This window comes from Antedon mediterranea, chromosome 2 (genome assembly GCF_964355755.1).
Source record: "Antedon mediterranea chromosome 2, ecAntMedi1.1, whole genome shotgun sequence".
Taxonomy (NCBI): Eukaryota; Metazoa; Echinodermata; class Crinoidea; order Comatulida; family Antedonidae; genus Antedon; species Antedon mediterranea.
In genome coordinates, this window is record NC_092671.1 from 6,642,397 (window position 1) to 6,660,036 (window position 17,640).

Here is a 17,640-nt window from a genome sequence, read left to right on the forward strand (position 1 = left end):
CTGTAGGTTACAATAGGCATATCAACTTTTTCAGATAAACAGTAACACGTGGGTCCGGGCGCATAATTAGGCAAATACTCAATTTGAATAGTTTATCATACACCTGTAAGTAACAAAACGACTTGTTACATACAGTACTGTAGTTCTGTTAACTGACAACAGCTTGTACTAAGTAGTCCTAGCCTAGTGATTGCGCAATTCTAAAGTATGACGGTACGGTACAACAGGTATCAGTTTAACTGGAAAAGGTAATTTCTTATAATTGTATTTAAAGTACATCGACCCGGACAAAGCTTTAGACGATGAATGAATCTCTCTTGACATCACTACACTATAGGTAACCGTGCATTCGTACTGTTTGCTTTAACAAATCTAGGCCGCTGTGATCTATTCAAAATTACGATTATAAAACATGGGTCTCTTTGTCAGTCAGCTGACTGACTGGGACTTTCATTTGTTATGGATGGAAACATGACATGAAAGAACCCCACAGTTTAATCTAGCCTTTCGCTTAATATCACTTCCGTGAAGTTTTGATTGAAGTTTTGATTGTGGTTTTTCTATGATTCAATCTTCATCTCCCGTGGCGATATCAATATCGTCTTCATTCCCTTTAAACCTGCTGTTTTCAAACTAACAAACACCAACGATCTCAAATATTACATTGTTTATTCATTTTCATTTTTACAGTTAGTTCGTTTGTGACATACACTTATATACACGTTAAAAATATGAAAAATAACGATCCGTTTATCTGTACAATATATTACATGCATTTGTTAATGCATGAGCACCTAATTGATTTACTCATACAAAAATAATATATAAGGTATATTTTACAAATTAATAAAGAAGAAGTTATATCTACTTTTGTTCAGTTTAATGATATGAGTTGTTGAACACCACCTTGAGCTGGTTTGACAAAAAAAAGGTGATGTGTCCATATAATTATGAGCACATCACATTTTTTTGTCTACTAATTTGATAGTGTAGACAGAGCTTTAGACACATAAAAATACAACTGTTATTGCTATAACAATCCGTTCCTCGTTATAGAAACCAAGTACAGCTAATATAGCAACATTTATTTTTTCATTCACCACACCCAATGCCAACACATTGTTGCGAAATCCTCTATGGATCTACCAGTCCATAGTGCATTTCAAATTTATTACCGTTTGATCTTAAGTATTATATATAATTAAATTTAAAGACAAATTATTACTAAAAATAAATTTAAACAAACAACTATTGATAAGCCTTAATAATACTAAACAATTGTAAACAAACATACTTAATTGCAATGTTATAATTACTATACGATGCAAATTTAAAAAGAACAAAATACATTATAAATTGATTAGAAAAAAGATTGCCTTTGCTACTAGAACACATTAAGTACAGTCATTCTTTTCAATAGTTAAACAATGATGTTCTATTGCGTTATAAACGCGTCGTCACAACTAGGAAACGTTACCAGTAGTAAGTCCGTAATCGTCGTGGAAAGTTGTCACCATACGTACTACAGTATGTCAATAATATATGAACACTTTACATTTTTAATACACGTCATGTCTTGTCGTCACTTTTCTGCAATTTACCAATTCTAAATAACATTTTTTTAGGAGTATGCATGGTATTGTATGACCCACACTTGGGTCCAGGAACTTGGATATTATTATTATACTAAATATAAATTCGATGTGAGCCCCGAAACAATGAACCTGACAGTAATTAAATTACAGTATACTAAATATAAATTAGATGTTGTAATTGTGTTTTGTAGACTTGTATGCGAGTCCAATGTCCAGTCCAGTAATTTCGTTAGTTTGTCTCCTAACTAAAATAGTCGCAGTCATGTAGGCCTATCACATACAAGGCTAGATAGGTATATGTTTGTCTATGTCATCATCTCGTCAATCTGTCATTATCATCATCATCATCATCATCGTCATCGTCGTCGTAAAAAATGTATTAAAAATCATTTGCGGTAACGGCGGTAATTTTCAAAGGTTAAACCACATTGTCCATCTGTTTTTTACGTTCAATCGCTCAAAACAATAATGTTTACGATGGGGCATCATTCTCAGTTTCATTGTGAACCAACGATTTCCACAATAAGAATCTAATATTCGCATGCAAAACAGTGTGTTAAGTTATCATGTGCAAGCATTTAGTCATTCATAAATTTTAAAGTCTTTACTCAAATTGTACATCCGACTGACTCAAGCACATTAACCAACCTATGTTCGTAAACATCTTGGAAACTCAGAATTTCTGCCATTAACTTCGGCCGATTGTAAACATGCATTGTTCATTATTAGTCCATTTCACGACGTGGAAATTATATAACGTAGAGTTCGTTTCCTTCGTTATAGGCCTAAAGCAACTGTAAAATATATTGACTCAAAGATATATTGACAGTTTCCAAATATCAAGACCCGGCCCGGGTGTGATTTTTTCCCGTAGGTGCATGTTAGTCTTACACCGGTCGTCCGTTGCACCCGGCCCAAGGCCAGTTTGTTTAGATATTATGGAGTAACAATGATTACTCCAATGAAGGAGCTTTTATCCATGCAAGGTCTTTGAACAATGTATAATGATCTACTTCTCTTATACATCATAACCATAAGGTTCCTTGCAATTTTCCTCGTTTTTAACGTCTTTACTGATCATCAAGGTTATTGCAGAAGGTGTCATACAACTGTGACTGGAGAAGTTTCGTCTTTTTCGACTAACTGACGTCCATTTATAAACGTAGACAAGTCGTAGAATCTAACCTCGACGCACGATGCTGATAGACGGGCTTCCGGATCGTCATCCCAACCGTCTTGAATTGTAGCTGAAACAATTTTCATACCCTGAAAAGAAATTAGAATAATAACGTTATTTATTGCCAGTGAATAGTTCTTGTTGTCGTCTCTAATTCCTTTCTCAGAAAACAGTTACGGTACTAAAAAACGTTATGCTAGCCTATAACAGCTTTCAAACCATTGATAGGATTTAATCTTGTGGGTAGGAAGAATACTTGGATCACTTACCTGCCATTTAAACAATACTAGAAACGTAATATGGTAAAAACCTTTAGATTCAGTACCTGTGTTTTAATATCCCATTACCATAAATTCCCATTTGAATTTTGTTTAAACAAAATTGTTTTGTTTTAATATACAATTTTCCTTGTTTAGTATAACCTGCCTATATGTCTTAGTTAGGTAAGAAATAGCACATTTTCCCTTTCATACCGTAACAGTGGACCATTGCTCTGGTATCGGTGGTCGTAACCGACTGTATGCCACTAATGTTTTCATTTTTTCCATCGACGGGTGGCCGGATACCTTATCTCCAAACGGTAGCTGATATTCATGGGCATCTAATTGTAAAAATAATATAAAATATGAGAAATAGTCAAAACGGATTTATCAAAAGTGAAGAGCCTATTTAATTTACATTTTGATCGTATATGGGATATTTATCTAACTCTTTTCTGATCATATCGTCTTTACCACCGTTTCATAATATTGCAGCGTTATCGCTGAGAGGTGGTTTCTCTCTTTCTGTTACAATTACAAACGGTTACATCAGTCTAGTTTCTCAACCTTCTGATGCTTGTTGACTGCTATATCTACATAGTTAAATGCTACATTAGTCAATCTTATTTAATATTCATGAAACTTACATCCAATGACGTCACATCTCATCGCCATCTCCCACAAGATCAAAGCCATTGAGTATGCGTCCATTTGTTTGAAAGCTTCGATATCTCGCAGGTTAACCTTACACTCAAGTGCTTCTGGTGCCATGTACCTTGGGGTACCAACCTAGAAATAATGGGTACTAATTAATATAGGCCTAATGATGTTTTTTTAACCTTTTACATAAAAAAAAAAGTAAGTTTTTGTTTTGCAGCGTAACCTTAACGGTGAAGTAAAGAATGACCTACTGAACAGCTGCTTCCTAACGATAGTGGAAAAGTGTTACCAAAGAGTTTTTATTAACTCCTCATTGGTGTTACCAACGTTTTCTCTATTATTATAAATCGTTGGTATAATAAAAGCGAACGCGACCTTTGGGCGTGTGCGCTTTCCGTCTCTACGCTTTTCCGACTGGGTGCATACGCGCGCGTGTATTATGCGCTATGTTGTCAAGACAAGCGTTCTTTGGAAACGTAAACAAAACCTTTATAATATTTCTCTATTAACTGAAGTAAGATCAAGAGCACTTAACAATTATTTTAAAAGATCGAGTATTCACTATTTATCATTTTTAGTAAATTCCTTAGAAGCAAGTTTAACTAGGTGCATTCATCTATTCATTTGTTTATTTCGTATAATAGTATAATAATATAATAATATTATCTACTGTCTGTTTTCAGAAACTTGGGATGGCTCATCCTGTACCTATATTATCACTAGTAAAATCATAATATATAATTTATTTAAATTATAAAACCCCAATTTATGTTTAATTGTTTAACAAACTCGCTGTGAAGCACCCATCATAAAACGTATAATCATTTGTGAGGCATATAATATAAATGTGGAAAATATGAAACCTTAGTTTATACTGTACCTGGCCATTGTTAGCCATCTCATCGGTAGAGGACGTAGGATCGAGTCGAACCGCAAGACCAAAATCTGCTATAGCACATGACCCGTCAGGTTTTACCAGTATATTTGAACTTTTCAAGTCTCTATGAGCAATTGGTACTTTCCGCAAACCATTAGGAGAATAATCAGAATGTAGATGAGCAATGCCACGACAGAGCGTCAGACCCATCAAGCAAAATTGTTCCCAATCTAATGTGTTAACTTTAATATAGTTCATCAAAGAGCCATTTTCATAAAAAGTTGTAACTATCCACAAATTCCGTTGATAAGCCTGACGTCTTTCTTCAGCAGATATAAACCTTACAATGTTTTCATGTGCAAGAGAAACTGACGCGTCTGTGAAGAGGTCTTTCTCAACATTCCATGACGTTGAATCGTAAGAGTGAAACACCTTGACGGCAACGTCTTTGATCTGATCCCGTTGTTTCCATTCTGCTTTCCATACGGCACCATAGCGCCCTCTTCCAATTATATAGTCTAACGTTATCCTCATATTTTGATTATAATCATGAATCGGACTCTCTGGTGGTGTGTCGGCTCCAATAATCTTCTGATCACTTCCTTCCGATGTTATATCAACACTTGTGCTTTCTGCGTTGCTTGATGGTCTTCCATGTTTATAATCTTCCATAAGACGGCGACGTTGTTGAGCAATTTTTATGCCGAAAAGTGCCAGAATGATCAATATGGTTAAACTACCCATTACGATTCCACCAATAACGTAACCGCTTATGTTTTGTCCCACTTTTTGATTAGATATTTTGAGAGTACTGATGGTAGTAGAGTCTAAGAAGAAACAAAAGACACAATTAGTGACGTCAACATAAAATCTAACAAACGAACATTTTTTTAAGTAAGGCTCGAGATTCTACGATTTCTCCAACCATGCTTAATAAGATACAATTCACGACAATGTTCAAACCAGTAAGTTAATATTAACAACTCCCTGTTCAAACGAATTTTTGTTAAACATGCCATGGTAATGTCACAGTTATGGATCGAAAATATTAGTTACCTGATAAAACTGTAATTTAATTACAAATAGTCAACCGGAACTCATTGTCTGGATTTCAATGGGTTTCTGGTTAAATTTACTGTTTATTTGTCGTTTTATAATTAGTGAAACCATTATTGTTGTTAAATGTTTGGGCGTTGAAACCTAATAACTATTTAAAAACTAGAAAATGGCACATTATATATTCAAAGTCTGATTTTATTTTTCATGTTTTGAGGGACAATCATATGGAAATAAGAAAGAAACAAACTAACCTGAAGAATTTGTACTGTTTTTGTCCGGTGGAGGTAGTTGGGGTTTTGGTGAAGGTTTGTACCCCTCTGGATAAACTATAAAGTTTGACGTACAATTTGAAACAGCACATTGGCAAATGAAGTCCCCGTAGTCATGATCAATGAACTCGGAGCACTCGGTATTTCCAGTGTAAATCTCATCTTTGTTATCTATTGGAAAACATCCAGCAAAATTAGAGCTTTCTATAACAGTTCCATTATCATGGAATCCCGATACCAGCGTACACTCACTGTCCGCATCGCATTCTGTTAACGGACAATTTGTCAGGTGACATTGCATAATCCCATCTTGAATAGTATTACATTGGATGGTACCTGTACCAGCGCATTCCGGGCACCAAATCCTATCGCTGACTTCGATTAGGCTAACTAAAAAAGGAAAACAAGAAAAATATTTTAAGCATCAGTATGGGTTGATAGCAAAGTAAATGGAATAGATTCTAAGTTGGTTGGCTCAATTGGTTGGCTCATAGTGGAGCTGTAGCTTAATGAGATTTAGTTTATAAGTTACTCGCTGTTGGATGCGTTTGAAAAAAATATCGATTGAAAATATAGAAATGTTGAGAGTACTGATGGTAGTAGTGTCTAAGAAAAAACAAAAGAAACAATTAGTGACGTCACCATAAAATCTAACAAACGGAATTTTTTTTTAAGCAAGGCTCGAGATTCTAAATATTTCTTCTCCAACCATGCTTAATAAGATACAATTCACGACAATGTTCAAACCAGTAAGTTGTTAATATTAACAACTCCCTGTTCAAACAAATAAACATTTTTGGTAAAATACTTAAACAATTTTGGTTGAATATGCCATGATAATGGCATAGTTATGAATTGAAAATATTAGTTACCTGATAAAACTGTAATTTAATTAAACAAATAGTCAACCGGAACTCATTGTCTGGATTTCAATGGGTTTCTGGTTAAAAACTTAAATTTACTGTTTATTTGTCGTTTTATAAGGGAAACCATTATTTTTGTTAATTGTTAGGGCGTTGAAAGCTAATAACTATATAAAAACTAGAAAATGGCACATTATATATTCAAAGTCTGATTTTATTTTTCATGTTTTGAGGGACAATCATATGGAAATAAGAAAGAAACAAACTAACCTGAAGAATTTGTACTGTCTTTGTCCGGTGGAGGTAGTTGGGGTTTTGGTGGTGGTTTGTACCCCTCTGGATATACTATAAAGTTTGACGTACAATTTGAAACAGCACATTGGCAACTGAAGTCCCCGTAGTCATGATCAATGGACTCGGAGCACTCGGTTACAGCGTAAATCTCATCATTTTTATCTACTGGAAAACATCCAGCATAATGAGAGCTTTCTATAACAGTTCCATTATCATGGAATCCCGATAACAGCGTACACTCACTGTCCGCATCGCATTCTGTTAACGGACAATTTGTCAGGTGACATTGCATAATCCCATCTTCAATAGTATTACATTGGATGGTACCTGTACTAGTGCATTCCGGGCACCAAATACTATTGCTGACTTCGAATAGGCAAACTAAAAAAGGAAAACAAGAAAGAAAATACTTTAAGCATCAGTATGGGTTGAGAGCAAAGTAAATGGAATAGATTCTAAGTTGGTTGGCTCAATTAGTTGTCTCATATTGGAGCTGTAGCTTAGTGGTTAGCATAGTGGAGCTGCAGCTTGGTGGTTAGCATGCTTGCCTTCCAATCCTAAGGTCCGGGGTTCAATCCTGACCTAGTGCCAGGGTTGTAACTCACGACTCTTTCAACTTCATTCCCAAAGCCTCTCAAATGAGACTTATAATTTATTCGCTGTTGGATGTGAAAAAAGAATACAGCATTTTATCGTGTCATCTCATTTGAAAGAGATGTAGCATGGACTTGAAGCATTTCCACGGTTCACTAGACTAGAAAAAGAGATGAGATTGTTTCTCAACGGTAGTCTCACATTCTCATCCGATTCCAACACTCACTGGATAAATCAAATGAAGATTAAACAAATTACTTACACAATTTAACGTGTAATATTTCATTGAACTCATTTGTTATAATTGGCCAGTTACTGTACTAGTTACTGTAGGCCTACAGTACTAGCATTTTACTCAACACTCCCCTCTTTTTTTTTTCTTTAACGAATTCTAAGGTTTGTTTGACCTCGGTTTGTTTTAGGAAAGTTTGAGAAATATATCTCAAGCTCTTTCTACATACACTATCAAAATAGTTTGACAAAAAAGTATGAAGTGCCCAAATATGGTAGTGATATTTCCAAAAATAGTAGGAATATGACATCATCTTTTTTTTGTCACATAAACTTTGATAGTGTAGATAAGGCTTTAAGATCATCAGTTTATTTTCATTAGTACAATATAGCCTGTATTGTTATCACAATCATTCATAATGAACATCAAAACTTTCAGTTTCCAAGGTTAAAATGGCGGGGCGGAAATTTCAAATGTCATGGTCAAATGATCAATTGGCAAGTATTGGGATTTTATTGGAGGCCTACATTGAACGACAGACGACGCTTTCCGCATCAGTTCCTGTACAATTTAACATTAGTTATCTCTTAAACTCATAATTAATTTGCCAGACTAAAAAATCAAGAAGACGTGGATTCATAACTTATAAGGGCCTACTCGTAACGGAAAAAGGAAAACTCAAAATGTAGATCATAAATTTTTTGTGAAACGATACGTTGAAAAACCCCTCTCAAACTGAGATTCAAACTCCGAACCTTCTAATTTTACAGGGTTAAGACTGGGTTGTAACAGAACTTCGCTAAACAAAGATATAGCACTAGGAGGCCACTTTAAAAATCATGGATCATAACTTTTTACGTTTAGGCCTACATTATGGCCCATCGTGAAAGGACTGTGTTTATAGATAGGCCCTATCTACAGTTTTTTTCGCTTCTTATAAATTTGTTTATGTTGAAATAATTAAGTTATCACTGCTCTAAATGTGTTGGTCCTATCATTTTACCCGTAAATGAAGAAAAGTTCAAATGTCATATATAATATAGTACAACTATCAATAATAATAATCATTTGTTGGGCACAGTGTCGCTTCTAATTCGATTATGTGTATATGTTCATTCTTTCCAAAATGTAGTAGAGTCACTGTTTTCCTTTTTTTGTCACTCCACGTAATTAGAGTATAATTTAGAGTATTAAATATATTATACAGAGGTACCGGTACAGTATTACATTATTTTCAATTTTGCTTAATGCCAATGCGTGTAACGTTGTAATTTGACACATTACCTGTTGGCCGATACAATTCCCCCTCTGACCCCGTAATTGTAACTCAAGTTTATGTTTATACAATGTATGACTCATGTGAAGAATTTCGTTATACAGTAGTATAGATTTACACTAAAATTGTAAAAAAGGAAAATATTAAATCGTAATAAGGTACATAACAAAACATCATAGACAATAAAAGGAACGGACATCTAAAAAAACCAGGACTCATGACGATATCCGAATTACCGTTTCTGAACATTTAGATAGAAATACAAACACAAAATTGCCATTATAGGCCTATTGAAATAATTTTGTTTTAAAAATTGCCTTGGGGGGTTTTACAAAAATAGAAAATGGCGCTATGATAACGACTATGACATCAAGGATAAAGTTGAAAGATGAATTTTTAATAGACATTGAATTGATTAATTATTTGTTTATACTTTCACAGGGCCGCCATCATGCACGTAAACAATGGTAGGGGTAAATTCTCATATTTCAGTTTTTCAGCACGCCTGGAAAACAAGCATGTGTAGGCGTCGAGTGGAGAGAAATAAACATTGAAAAAGATCTTATTTCACACAGTTTTACTGTTCGGTATAATCTAATTTAGTTCGAGTGTAGTTGAGTCGAGTACTTGCATGGATTGTATACCTCGCCTATTGTAAAGTCATCAGCAGAAAATGCGGGAGAAAACGCAATGTCTATCAGACAATATTCGTAAAGTTAAGCCAGGTTGAGTGTAGATCAAGACAATGGATAACCGTATAATATTAAATAGGTAGTAGGCCTATTCGTAAAAGTTAATCCCAAAGTTACAGTTTTGTATTCTTTGAATCGTTTCTACAAACCGTGTAAATTCTTTTATTATACAATTGTGGTTTATTTCATTTCATTTCATTTATTTATTTGACCAACAAAACATAATATACAATGTACAAAGATGAATTGGTCAGGGACTGCTAAAGTAATACGATTACTGTAACTACAAGAGTCAGCAGTCCCATATCAAGATTTGCGGATAGTTCTTGTCACCTATAACTAGTACAATCATCTGACTAATTATTGATAGAATGTGTGAGTTCAAGAGTTTAGAATGGATTTTAAAAATGTGTATACTTATATATCTCTATTTACCATAACAGGTTTAACTTTCACAGTTTTGGATCTCTCTATTAAAATTTTAAGATTAAATTTGGTTAATTCAAAGAAAAAATAATGGAAATGATTGAAATGTTATAATAATCCCATTGCATCGTGCATGTCAAACAATTATTGTATATTGTATTGTTTTGATATTGATTTGGCTGCTTCTTCTTCTGTCCATTTTAGAGGCTTTATTAATACGAATAAAAAAAATTCATCAACCTACAGAACAAACTAAGCACAGATGCAGTGATACTTATGCAAGTTAAAACAAGAAATGGCCGCGTTGCACAATTGGGTAGTGTTTTTTCCCAAGCAAGTTCACGCAACCAAACAATAAAACAGCTGATAATTCAAATTGACCACGCATGGGGTTTGCAAGAATGTCACGTTATTCGGCAAAACTTGCTGCACTCCATCCGATTCTACCTGTATCAATGTATGGTTACGGATGACATTTTCTATAATATACAGTAGTCACAATTTAGCGTACATCTGACAGAGTACATAGTTTGGCGATGCAACACTCTTTTTTTGCAAAAGCTTTTTTTTATAGATATTGAAACACATTGTATTACATATTCCGTAAAATAAATAACATGAGTGCTTTGTAATAAAGTATTAAATTAAATTTAACATTGTCTTTCTTGTGTCGTCGTCATAGCTTTTATCATATCATACCACCTAACGTAAGTGAAATACTGTATAATGTATATGCGAACATTGATAAATAATCCAAAGAGTATTGAAACATTTCATTGGTAATTGAGGACAAATATAAATACCTTTACCTTTACCTTTACCTTTACCTTTTCTCGTAGTGATATAATTACTAACAAGTAATTCCTTCTCAATTTATATTGTTTGCAATTAAGCTGTTAAAGTGTTAAAAGGTCATGAACTAAACAAAATTGGGCTAAAAGCCATATGTTGATTTTTCTCCATTAACTCAAGTTCATTAGTGCAGTTAACATATCATTATCATGTGGAGTTGAAAGAAACAAATTAGATTATTTCGGTTGCACGAACCTGCTGCTCGAATAACAAACTGGACTGGTTTTGCCCCAGTGACTAAACCAGTGACCTCGATTCTCTCTAGGCGTCATCTTTGACACTGAAGCTAAATAGGATTGGTGACATTGTAATACATTCATTTGAATTTAATAACTGAATTATATACAAACAAATATTTAAACATATTCTATATTGATATAATTCGCATATTGGTTTTTATTTGTTTTATTTACGGAAGGAAAAATGATCTTTCTAGTTTTTATACAAATGCAAAATAGGCCTATTGTGTGAATTGTAGCAAGTGCAATCTTACACTTTATACATAGATAATTGCCTTTCTGTCACTAAATATGCCAAGCAATATGTCCCAAGGGAATGTACCCATTTATTATAAAGGTTTCCTAAAATCATAACTAAAGATCAATTCTAATTTCAAACTCGGTTTTATGTAGGCCATCTAGGACCTGTATTTTATTGCTGCAATGCATATGCTGCAAAATGGCAAGGATGGTATAAATAGGCTACAACTTAAAACATTTCAAGTTCAATATAGGCCTAACATTTGCCAGATATAAGCCTAGTATATTAATTATAACCTCTCTGGGACTGGAATTCAGCTCCGCAACTCATAAAATGGAAATCAGGTCAAGAGATTTAGCAACTCTATTCATTATTATTTATCTTTTGGATTTAACAAAACGTTTAAAGTTTCAAAGGTAGCAGAACAATTTTAACAATAGGTCTACCTTTATAACGAATACAACTTTCAGTGGTTATGTGCTATTCAGTGCTAGCGCGGGTGGGAATTAAGCGGTAGAGAGTTGAGGATTCAACAATGTCAAGTCATATGACATGTAGGTTACGTACGTTCTATCTGCAGAAAATATAGCGTAAATATGTGTATTATTACATTTTATAGCGATGCCCAATGTAAGCAAGTATACCTCTTTGTCTCTAAATAGAACCTAATTGACATATATATATATATATATATATTCATGTATTAAAAGTTGTTAATACACCGAGACACATTTTAGCTGACTTTCAGTTAGAATATATTTCATGACAGCTGCAGAATCGAGTGACTAAAAACCCTAGTGCCACTGCTGCTAGTCAACCACGGTTTATTGTACAACGAAACATCACAGAGAAAAGTACAAACAATTACCTTTCTGGCCTATGAGGAAGTAGCGCTTACAATACAATTTTATATAAGGTAATATTGTATTACCTTAATATAACATTGTAAGTGCTGCTTCGAAAATCTATTTCTACGTCAGCAACGGAAATGTTTCTCATTCCAACTTGGAACGATTGCATTGTTTCTAATTCTTGTCTCTTCGTGCGACAACTTGTGTGACCGATAGGAACAATTTTTTTTATTAGTGACAATTGATTTCCTACTGTTGGCAAAAGGCCATGTGAACGGGTGATGAGAACATTCTAAATCCGTAAACAAGCTGTAAACTATATACACAAGGCCATCATCAACGAAAACAAATTTATAATACAGATTATATTAAAGCTCAGGTGCAGGCATGAGTTTTAAATATAATATCTGGTTAGTTGTACATAAATCAAATATTTGTAATAGAAATCAACACTTAAAATGGTCAAATACAAAATTTGGCAAAATTCTGCTATAAAAACCAGAACTACCTTTTTTCAGTAGTTAGGTATTTTAACCTAATTAATGTAATAACATGTAGGCCTGTCTGGTGAACCCTAGAATGTGAAAAAGAGGTGGATATATGGTCTCTAAGCCGCTCTATTTACAACATTTGTGTACAAAAGAATAGAGATATTACTGTATAATTTGAACTATCCCCTCCCCCCTCCTCCACACTGATAAAAAAGTGCTTGTTTTCAACAAGATGGTGTAACACAAATAAAATCGATGAAACATAGGGAAACTATAGATCGATAATTATTTGAATGTATGATCAATAGAAATGTTTTGCCCGCACCTGACCTCTAAAGCTAAACAATTACTATGGAGTCATATAAAAATAAGCTCAGCTAATTACTAATTAGGCCTAAACATAGTATTTCAACTAATGTCGTGTCTAACCGGTGGTATAACAAGACTACTATGGACTATAGTATTCTTCTTAAACTTTTTAATTCGATGGTTTCTGCTTGGAATTTGAAACGCATTAGAAAGTTCAATGTTTTAGTAAATTCATTGTTACAACAAAAGATCCTATGTTTTATCATAGGCTTCGTTGCTCATGGTAGGAAATGTCGACAAAAATACGAGTACAGAGGCCTAGTTCTGATTTCAATTCCAGCCATCATGTAATCAGAATTACTTTAAACGATGCCAAGAGACGACACTTAATTCAATAAAATACGAGACATCAAAACAAATATTAATTCAAAACTTTAGTCACATGATTGTCATGGGGACAATTTTGGGACAATGAAATTCTCCGAGCTCTTTGTGATAATCTAAGCCAATATATACAATATCGAGGGAATTGTCTGTTGCTTTAAGTGTAATTAAAGCAAGAGAGGCGGATTTTTGTTTCTCTCTATCTGATAATAATCAAATAATACTGTATTTCATTTAACATGTTAAGTACATTTCTGAGTTTATAACTAATTTTATTTATCTTGGGTACATAAAGAGGACTGGATTCCCTTCTTTTCATTGGAGCCCCGCCTATGAGCATAGGCCTACATTCCACCTGTTTCGTACGTATGAGAGCTTATTGCAAACTCCAATCTTAAATTCCATTTGCTGCTCTTTTACAATAAATATTTCTAAAAACAAAAACTATTTCCGTGTAGAACCACAGCAGTATTTTATATCCTATGTTTATGTAATGTTATTCGACCTTTTTGAGTAATTTGTTTGAGGCCTATGGGGAAATAAGGAATTACATATTTAGATCATGTCCAATATGAGTTGGCACAGAACAGTATACTATTTCACGTCAAAATCTATACTTGTAAATCTTGTCAATATATATATATTGCGCACACTACCTGGGATGTAGATGCAGTTTCTTTAATGGTCCTTCAAAAATTTTTTCCCTGATTTTTTTTTTGTTTTTACGTGCGCGTGTGAGGCTCTTTATCTACCTACGTAATTCAACCCCGAGAGATGAGCATCATTCTACGCAGTCGCGTGCTCAAGTTAGTGTTTACCGACCGACCGACATAGTGAGCTGTAGAGTCGCTAGACTAAAAATAAAGTATAGCTTATGCTGATTTTCACGGCAGTAGGCCGCACATAAATTACCAGGAGAAAATAATAGATATTAGTCCAAATCAAATCACTCTTACACCAACAAAATACACACGACATTTCTGTGAATCTTAGGGCCTATATCTCAACATTGTTAAAACTTTTTAGTGTGAAATCCATATTTAAAAGATAGGCCATACACTATATTATTTCCGTATAATTTCGTAACTCTATCAAAATATAGAGTTGCGAAATATTGCTCTCTGTAGAGTGATGAATATAAATTTAATCCGTTAAGTGAATAAAACAATTGCCGTTTTGCTACATCAGTTAAATTAAGCGGAAAGGTCATGCTAATAATGGAAGTAAATAATATATGAATTGCTTCCCCGAAATAAAAAAAAGGAATTTATTTCAATCATGTCAAGGTGACAAAATAAATTCACAAAGCTTAGAAGTTCAGAAAACAAATCCTGATAGTACACAAGTATGTAACAATTTCAGTAAATCATTTGATAATGTCATGCCTAACTAAATACATACATACTTTACCACAATTTCTATGAAATGGGTCGGATGATCAATCATATATGTCGACAGAACCATTATTAATTTTACTTCAATGCCTACTCGGGTTACAAAGATGTTAAACGCTTATGGTGTATTTGTTATATTAACCACAGAAATTATTAAAGAATAATGAGGAATTAGATGTTGGTATCAAGGTGTATGAGTCACGGACTAGAAACAAGTAGCATGTTGGCTTCGTGATACCTTGAAATTTGAATAACAACAATTATGAAATATGAAATTGGAAAGACCAAAGGGAACTTATATTCACAGCAGTTGACCCAACCTTAACATAAGAAATTTGAAACACATAGTAAAACGAACCAATAACATCGGAATAAGGAACATATTTTTTCCAAGAAAGGGAAGGGCTTTCCGGATATAAATGCAGTAAATTACTAAAATCCAATGAATGAATGGAAAATTTAAATACATTTTAGTTTCCCCGTAAAGAATCTCACAGATATAGGCCTAGAGTAATTTTAATTCAAAAGGGAAAATCATGGTAACTTTTTTTCAAATATGTCACAACAAACGACGATCACATATTATCATATAGGTGGTATTATAATCGTTTTGAAAATGGATCACTCTTGGTCATTAATATTATAGGCCTATTATATAGTTCGTCAAGTAAGTAGTAGACCTACGGTAGCCTGAAGATGTCATACTTACCAACAATTATCCCTACAATAAGCAATGTATAAATCCTCTGATGCGAATACATTTTTAGTGCTGAGCTCCACAATGTATAATAAAACTACTACAACAAATGTTCATCTATTTTGTAGAGTATGTATCTGTCGCTTTATTCAATATTTAACTCCAAATACAGCATGTCTCTAAAAGTGAAACCGAGTTTACGATTGTTTTGGATAATAATAATATCTCAGAGTAAGTTTCACAATATTTACACAAACTGAAACGCTATGATTAATAGTCTTCTATTTATAGTAACGAAGATTCCTTTGAAATTTGGATTTTCTCACAAATTTCAAAAAACTGACTGACGCTAGTGTGTCTTTTTGGTTTCGCTCCTTTGAAGAAAGTAACGGGAATTGAAATAATCTTCATTAAAGAAGATCGAGTGACTACTCAAAGACTGGTGGTGACTTGTGAAGTTCAACGGTCTTACCCGTCTTTGACAGATCATCCATCCACTAAAACTGTTCAGTTGAATTGAATGAATATGAAACGCCTCCCAAACAGAGGGATTCCTAAATGCAGAACATTCTATTTTTCAAATAGGGAAAATCGTCAAGCATTACCAAATAATTTTAGTTTTATAACTGCATTATGTACTTACTTTCAAGCAAATTATTGTTTAGCATTATTACATAATATAAATGTCATAACATTATTTTATATAGTATCTGTTTTGATTACAAATGTGATGTTATTCTTCGTTGCAGAAAATGGATTATTCCATATGGCATGCCAAAAAGGTGACTAGTTATATTAGCAGCACAACACAATTTTTACCCAACGAAATGAAACGCGTTGGCGTTTGACATCATGACATCACATCCTGTTTACTTATATCAATAGTGTTTCATTTTTTAGAGAAAGTTTGCATTTTGTGTTTTGATATAATTATGCCTATTTTATGTTGGCACTTGGATAATTTTAAAAAGTGACGTGTATAGTAATACATAATTACAAAAAAAAACAAACAAAAAAACTGACAAAAATGTAGGTCGCTATGATCGATTCAAGGTCTATTTTGTATTTGAATGATAACCTTCAATATTGAAGCGAAATCAAAACTTGGATCGAAAAAAAAAGTTTCTATGGTGGCCGTGGTCTTATTATAATAATATAATGAAATACTGTCTTAGTCTTGGCATGGAATAATTATTTAGAATCCCTCTCCTAGGGTCCTAGTGTAGTTTAGGCCTATAGTTCTGGAAAAATTCACTTATTAGGCCTATGACAAAGTACACTTTTTATTGTCAAACTGAATAAACGTATTGATTGACTTAGATGGGTCTGAACTCTGAGATAAATGATGTACTTCAATAAAATAGAAAGAGGACAACACGACGGGGGACAACATTAAAATACATGAAAAGTTTCATTTCTAATTTCTTTTTTTTTTATTACCTCCGCCAAGGAGGTTATGTTTTCACGTACCCCTGTATGTTTGTGTGTGTGTTTGTGTGTTTGTGTGTTTGTGTGTTTGTGTGTGTGTCTGTGAACAGCCTGGAGGCCACAGTTTTTATCCGATTCTAACCAAATTTGGACACAATGATCTATGCCCAAAAAGCTTGGACGAGTTCGAATTTGAGAGGGAAAGGTCATAGGTCAAGGTCACAACTAACAAAAAACTATTTTACTGCCTAGAGACCACAGTTTTGATCTGATTGTCACCAAACTTAGCCACAATGATCAATGACACATCATATAATTGTGGTTAAATTTTGAAGGGTCAGGGTCAAAGATCAAGGTCCACAAAAAAAAAAAAAAAAAATAATAATAAAAAAAAACCCCTCAGTGGGACTTGAACCAGCGATCTCAACTGTGAGAGGCTGGATACATAACCATTACACCACACTGTCATCCACAACTTTG

The 17,640-nt window shown here is 33.8% G+C and overlaps 1 protein-coding gene across 2 annotated transcripts; it reads right to left on the reverse strand.

The window, feature by feature from the left end:
- Positions 1–357: 357 nt before the first annotated feature.
- On the reverse strand, positions 358–16,232 carry LOC140040199 (TGF-beta receptor type-2-like). 2 transcript variants are annotated; one of them, XM_072085951.1, is made up of 7 exons: positions 15,745–16,232; positions 7,031–7,435; positions 5,880–6,287; positions 4,573–5,396; positions 3,680–3,821; positions 3,246–3,373; positions 358–2,861 (listed from the first exon to the last, which is right to left on the reverse strand). In XM_072085951.1, the coding sequence occupies exons 1-7, from the start codon at positions 15,794–15,796 to the stop codon at positions 2,697–2,699; spliced, it is 2,124 nt and encodes a 707-aa protein (XP_071942052.1). In that variant the 5' UTR covers positions 15,797–16,232; the 3' UTR covers positions 358–2,696. The 2 variants fall into 2 exon arrangements, with proteins under 2 accessions (XP_071942052.1, XP_071942053.1); XM_072085952.1 differs by lacking the exon at positions 5,880–6,287 and having other exon boundaries at positions 359–2,861.
- Between the last annotated feature and the right edge of the window lie 1,408 nt (positions 16,233–17,640).

What these genes read in the sequence shown, in the direction of transcription:
- LOC140040199 (XM_072085951.1), bottom strand. Translation starts at nt 15,796, where the DNA reads ATGTATTCGCATCAGAGGATTTATACATTGCTTATTGTAGGGATAATT. An exon ending in AGACAGTACAAATTCTTCAG is followed by an intron (nt 6,288 to 7,030) that starts GTTAGTTTGTTT and finishes TTCCTTTTTTAG; the next exon opens with TTAGCCTAATCGAAGTCAGC. An exon ending in AGATGGCTAACAATGGCCAG is followed by an intron (nt 3,822 to 4,572) that starts GTACAGTATAAA and finishes CATTATTTCTAG; the next exon opens with GTTGGTACCCCAAGGTACAT.